The sequence below is a fragment of the Corythoichthys intestinalis genome, chromosome 15 (genome assembly GCF_030265065.1).
Source record: "Corythoichthys intestinalis isolate RoL2023-P3 chromosome 15, ASM3026506v1, whole genome shotgun sequence".
NCBI lineage: Eukaryota > Metazoa > Chordata > Actinopteri > Syngnathiformes > Syngnathidae > Corythoichthys > Corythoichthys intestinalis.
The window spans coordinates 38,465,206-38,471,200 of record NC_080409.1 but is presented as its reverse complement, the minus strand read 5'-3'; the positions used below and the strand labels follow the sequence as shown (position 1 = coordinate 38,471,200).

Genomic DNA, 5,995 nt, shown 5'->3' with positions numbered 1-5,995 from the left:
GGAGAAATTGAGCATTATCTGACAGAATTGCAGGGGTGCCAATACTTTTTGGACAGCAGTGTATGCCTTTGCTTACATGTGTAATCAATTGACTGTATTGTCAGGTGCTGCTTGTTTTAGCAGAAACCTCATTGGTTAAACGGTCTGTGCTGGATCAGTAGGAAAAATAACAGGACCCACAGCAGCTCTTGATGACTGGTTTGGGCACCCCTGATATAGACGCTGTGTCATAGATTGTTCACCTTTCACACTATCAGACAACACGCGTGTGTTTGTCTTCTCAAAGTCAAGGTCCCTGACTCACATTTCCAGACATGAAGCGTCACTGGGTTAACAAACTTGCATTTTGAATCAAGAACAAAAGAGAGAACAAGAGCTTTTTGACCTTGTTTATTGTAGAAAATCAAAAGAGTACATACAAACAATAAATAGCCAGTCTCAGAATACTGATTCGGTGTTTGTGCTAAATGACCTAAGAACGAATTAAACTGCACGTTAATAATTCTACCGTCATTTTTGGACTATAAGTCACACCGGCCAAAAAATGCTCAATGAAAGAAAAACAGATCACATATCGCTCTGGAGGATAAATTGCATTTTTGGGGGAAGAAGAAAGAAAGAAAGAAAAGAAAAAAATATTATAGTAACAACAATAAAAGGAAGACAAACAGGTTCAATAGACATCTATTATCATAACATATTAACTAGGGATGCACCAAAGGGAATATTTTTGGCTGAAACCAAAAAATGAATATGATTAAAGTGAGGCTGGAAACCGAAATGTTAACATTTATTCAAAAAATAAGTAGTAGTAGTCGAGTAGAGTAGATTTTCAGTCACAGTTCCGGCGAAATTACAACAACAACAACAAAAAAAAGTGCGACTTATAGTCTGGAAAATATGGTATACATATATTAGGGCTGTCAAACGATTAAAATTTTTAATCGAGTTAATTACAGCTTAAAAATTAATTAATCGTAACTAATCGCAATTAATTGGAATTCAAACCATCTATAAAATATGCCATATTTTTCTGTAAATTATTGTTGGAATGGAAAGATAAGAAACAAGATGGATATATACATTCAACATTCGGTACATAAGGACTATTTGTTGATTATAACAATAAATCAACAAGATGGCATTAACATTATTAACATTCTGTTAAAGCGATCCATGGATAGAAAGACTTGTAGTTCTTAAAAGAAAAATGTTAGTACAAGTTAAAGAAATTTTATATTAAAACCCCTCTTAATGTTTTCGTTTTAACAAAATTTGTAAAATTTTCAATCAAAAAATAAACTAGTAGCCCGCCATTGTTGATGTCAATAATTACTTACACAATGCTCATGGATGCTGAAGCCTATAAAATCAGTTGCACCCAAGCGCCAGCAGAGGGCAGCAAAACTCCATAAAACACAACAAGTGAGCGTTTCACTGTGTACTGTCATTTAAATCTCTCTGAGCGGGGCATCTGCGTTAATTGCGTCAAATATTTTAACGTGATTAATTTAAAAAATTCATTAACGCCCGTTAACGCGATAATTTTGACAGCCCTAACATATATACACATACTGTATGCTGTCACATATGCAAATATCACTGCGGGTCTAAACGTGGCTCAGCGACTCTCAACATTCGTGCGATTTCTATTTGTAAAAAAATTAAAAACAACAAAAGTTGATTAATAGAAACTCGTATCAGTCCACCTTCGACCCACTCAGACATGGGCGCTCTTTGCATGGGTGGATGAGGTGGGTTTGGCGGCTTCCATACCCGCCTTGGAGTAGTACAGGTTCTTGCCGTCCCTGTACTGTCGGGATGACGAGGAAGAGCAGCACATCAGGATGGCTCCGCCCAATAAAGACAGAACCGCGCCCGCCCATCCAGCGTACAGTGAGAAGCCGAAAGACATCAGGCTTTCGCTGGGGTGCACGCCGATGGGGAACCACACGGTGGACACTGACCCACACACGCCTGTAAATAAGCAGCGACAAAAACTTAGCACTCACTGCCTGCCATTAACGGCGATAGATGTCCAATCCGTTTGGACTGGGATGGCCGTCAGCGATGCAGATGCCATAATAGGTCACAAAAGCACTTACCCACTATGAAGACGAAGATGCCACCGACGGCTGTGCGCCTGTTCTTCGAAGCCGTATCCTCGTTGCCCAGGCGGATGCAAGGCATGGACATAAGGAGGAGCCCAACGGCCAGCAGGCCCAGGATCGAACCCGTGACCATCAGGGCGCGAGTCATCTGGATGTACACTGTGCGATGTGAGAGAAGCTCATATTATCACAAGTAAAAACATTACATTTACTAAATTTACAAAAATTTACTATATACATATATACACATACACATATACAGTGATCCCTCACTACTTCGTGCTTCAAGCTTCGCACCATTAGTCCATTGCGGATTTTTTTTTCAATTAAAAAAAAAAAAAAAAAAAAAAAAAAAAAAAAAAAGAATTGCAGATGAGCTGTCCCATGCCGATCGCAAAGTCTTACGCTCACTCGCTCCCTACCTCCCTCTCCCTGCTCGTCAGAGTAAACTGGAGTTGCTTTATAACGTAAAAGATGATTGACAGACGGTTAAGCTTTGATCTTGCCAGAGACTCGACCTTCAAAGGTCCGCATGCGTCAGTCATCGTTTAACCTGTTAAACAGTTGCTGTGGAAACTCATTGTGTGAAAGTGAGCAGCTGGAGTGGATTTGAGTGGACACTCAATAAAGCATTTGATAAAAACAAGCATTTTAAATTTTTAAATGTGTTTTATTTTAAAATGGATTGGGCATCTACTTTTTTCTGATTATAATGTAATGTAATTCTGTGAGACAGTAACATGTTAAAAACCTATAATTATTACATTTAAAGTTCTTAAAAAACATTTACGAAAAAATATATATACATACATATATATATATATATATATATATATATATATATATATATATATATATATATATATATATATATATATATATATATATAAAGGTTTTGGTTTTTAATTATACTTTGGGGGAAAAGGTAAAAAAAAAAATGTTTTATATGTATCTCATTCCAATGATAGATCTGAAAAAATACATTGAACAAAAAAAAAAAACAAAATTTTTTTTTTGGGGGGGGGGGGGGCGATGCTTCGCGGTTTTTCACTCTTCGCGGCTGGTTCTGGTTCCCCATTAACCGCGAAAAACGAGGGATCACTGAATATATATAGATGAATTAATATATGTCATAAGAAATGTTTACAATTTATATCAGGATGTATAAAAAAATTTAGTCATTAAAATTGGGATAAAAATACACATAGCAAATACATTTCACCTTACTAAAGCATAAAAAAAAAGATTTAAATCCTATTTAAATACCCCAAAATTAGGTAATTGACATTACAGTATTAAAACAAATCTGAATAGGTGTAAAATATATCAATAAAATATAACAAAACAAATTTAAAAATTAAAAATCGCTTACATACAAAATAATATAATAAGATTCACATTCACATTTTGCTGTACTCAATTTAGTGCAAAAATATTATCATCACAAAATACAAAAATAAAAAATAAACTTTAAAATACATTATATAACATACAGTAGTTGAAATGTAGTTGAAATATAGTTTAAAAATATATAAATAAAACAAACAACTGTGATTAAAAAAAAAAAAAAAAAAAAAAAAATATACATATATATATATATATATATATATATATATATATATATATATATATATATATATATATATATATATATATATATATATATATATATATATTTTAAACCCAGCACATATTCCAAATACAATTAAATGAATGGAAAAAGTAGTATGGGAAAAAAAATCTGTAATCTGTAAAACAACGAACCAGTACTGTGAAATTGCTATGAAAATTAATTGAGGTTTACGTTCTAAAAATTTAATATGGTTGAAAGTAAAATGACTATATTTTAAACTGTACTATAAAAAATTATAATGAATCATAATGAAAAAAAAAAAATGTCAAAAGTAACTGAAAAAAAATAGTTTTTTGTTTACCGGGCAGTTCGAGGATCTGCGAGAAGGGAGTGCAGTGGTAGACTCCGCTGGAGAAGAAGCACTCGGACCACGGCCCCTTGATACCCAGCTCTTCCATTTTCCGGCAGATTACCAGGCTGTATTTGCAGAGAAACACCCAGTCGTTGGTGGCCGTGGCGATCACTGTGCCGATCCAGCCCAGGCAGCTGAGCACGAAGCCGCACAGCTGCAGACAAGAGTTCGCCATGGTACGAAAAAATCCCTGCGCAGTATTCCCAGATATGGCGGTGTAAATCCCAAATCCGGCGCTGGTTTAAGAAGTAAAAGCCAAGTCAGGTTTGTTTTGTTTTTTTATAGGGAAGAATTCAGTCAAGGATCTAAAGAGACGCGCCCCAAACTTTACAGCCAATCACAGGTTCATCCGTCAGTTCTTGAGCACCGCCTCCATTCTGATGAATAGAAATATTCAACCAAAAGATATGCTTCCCCCTGCTGGTCGTTTATTACAAATTTTATCACATTGAGAGGAACCTGCATTTGATTTTTTAAACGTGTCAAATATGTTACAATAAATGATAACATTCGTAATTGCAACTCAATGGGTGCCATTAACAGCGTCGTCCAACGTCCAATCTATTTTGATTGACCCTCCTAGTTAAGATAGAGCGAGTCGTTCGAATGTGTTTTAGTTGAATTATTTTATTTTATTAAAAGCACTTACCCACTATGAAGACGAAGATGTAGAACAAATTATACAAAAATAGGGCTGCAACTAAAGATTATTTTCATAATCGATCAATCGAATGATTAATCGATTAATCGGATAAACGTCACTTTTCAATTACCTCCACAATTTACCTTTTATTTGTTTTAGGCATGTTGAAAGTAACAATAAAGACAAAATGGATGACTATTTCCCACAAAAATAATATTTCATTACAGCTTCCTGACTTAACTGTACTTTGCAACTGTATCGATTATCAAATTCGTTGGCAACCATTTTTTTTTTTTAAAAATTGAGTTTAATCAATTTAATCAATTAGTTGTTGCAGCCTTATTAAGAAGCTAGTGTACACAGTAAGATGTCCGAAGATTGGCAAAAATGTGAATTATTGTTTTCCAAAGTAAAAGCAGATTTTTGTTCATGTCCTACTTTGACTTAATGAAAATATAAAGAAGAAATCTGCTAATATTTAAATCTGAGAAGTTACATGTATGTTGTAATTTCAAAAATTTAGACAAGTTTAAGTTGAAGAAGGTCCTAAATGATTAATTGGTTATCAAAATAACTGTCGATTAATTTGCTCATCAATAATTGTCGATTAATCGATTAATTGTTGCACCTCTGAATTGCAAAACTTCCCACACTACATGAGAAAGATGATATAATCATAATTGAAATGAAATTCACTGTAGGCGTCAATGCCAACAGCAGAGGGCGTCCGAGTCCACCACTTTTTTTCAACTGCATCCTCTCAGTTAAGAAAGGCACGCATATTATGTAGAACACAGGGCCTTCCTTACATGACCAGTTGGGTACCCAAGGCAAAATATTTGCTGGTGCCCCCCGCAACAATAGCCACTTTCACCACAAATATTTAAACACTCAGACTCACACTGTACTTCTTTTTCGACTAGCAGTTTGTGTGTGGGAAGGTACATGACTTGGCGGGCTTGGACCAGGTGCTGATCTGGATAAAGTGGCTGCAAAAAATGGCCAGGGATGTACAGAAGTGGAAGCCAAATATTTCAGAAGAACATCTACAAAGAGAAGAAAGTGGGATGTTACATTACATTAAATAATTGTTGATTATGAAACTAGCATGACATAGCCATAATAGCGCCTAACTTTGGCAGCCTAATGTACCTGACTTAATCAGGTGTTCGGATCCGGCCACTAACTTTGATGGGCAAGGTTGAAAAATGAAATAAATTCATGAAGCACTGCAACAACACAGGACCATCCAATAA

General features: G+C 35.2%; 1 protein-coding gene across 1 annotated transcript; it reads right to left on the bottom strand.

Annotated features, from left to right (window-relative positions):
• Nucleotides 1-387: 387 nt before the first annotated feature.
• Nucleotides 388-4,368, bottom strand: cldn11a (claudin 11a). The gene is made up of 3 exons (XM_057859620.1): nt 4,046-4,368; nt 2,106-2,270; nt 388-1,977 (listed from the first exon to the last, which is right to left on the bottom strand). The coding sequence occupies exons 1-3, from the start codon at nt 4,269-4,271 to the stop codon at nt 1,721-1,723; spliced, it is 648 nt and encodes a 215-aa protein (XP_057715603.1). The 5' UTR covers nt 4,272-4,368; the 3' UTR covers nt 388-1,720.
• Between the last annotated feature and the right edge of the window lie 1,627 nt (nt 4,369-5,995).

Bases quoted from the DNA above. Each gene is read 5' to 3' on its own strand.
- cldn11a (XM_057859620.1), bottom strand. From the start codon at position 4,271: ATGGCGAACTCTTGTCTGCAGCTGTGCGGCTTCGTGCTCAGCTGCCTG. The intron at 2,271-4,045 runs GTAAACAAAAAA...CACATCGCACAG, and splicing joins GCAGATCCTCGAACTGCCCG to TGTACATCCAGATGACTCGC. The intron at 1,978-2,105 runs GTAAGTGCTTTT...GCTTATTTACAG, and splicing joins CATCTTCGTCTTCATAGTGG to GCGTGTGTGGGTCAGTGTCC.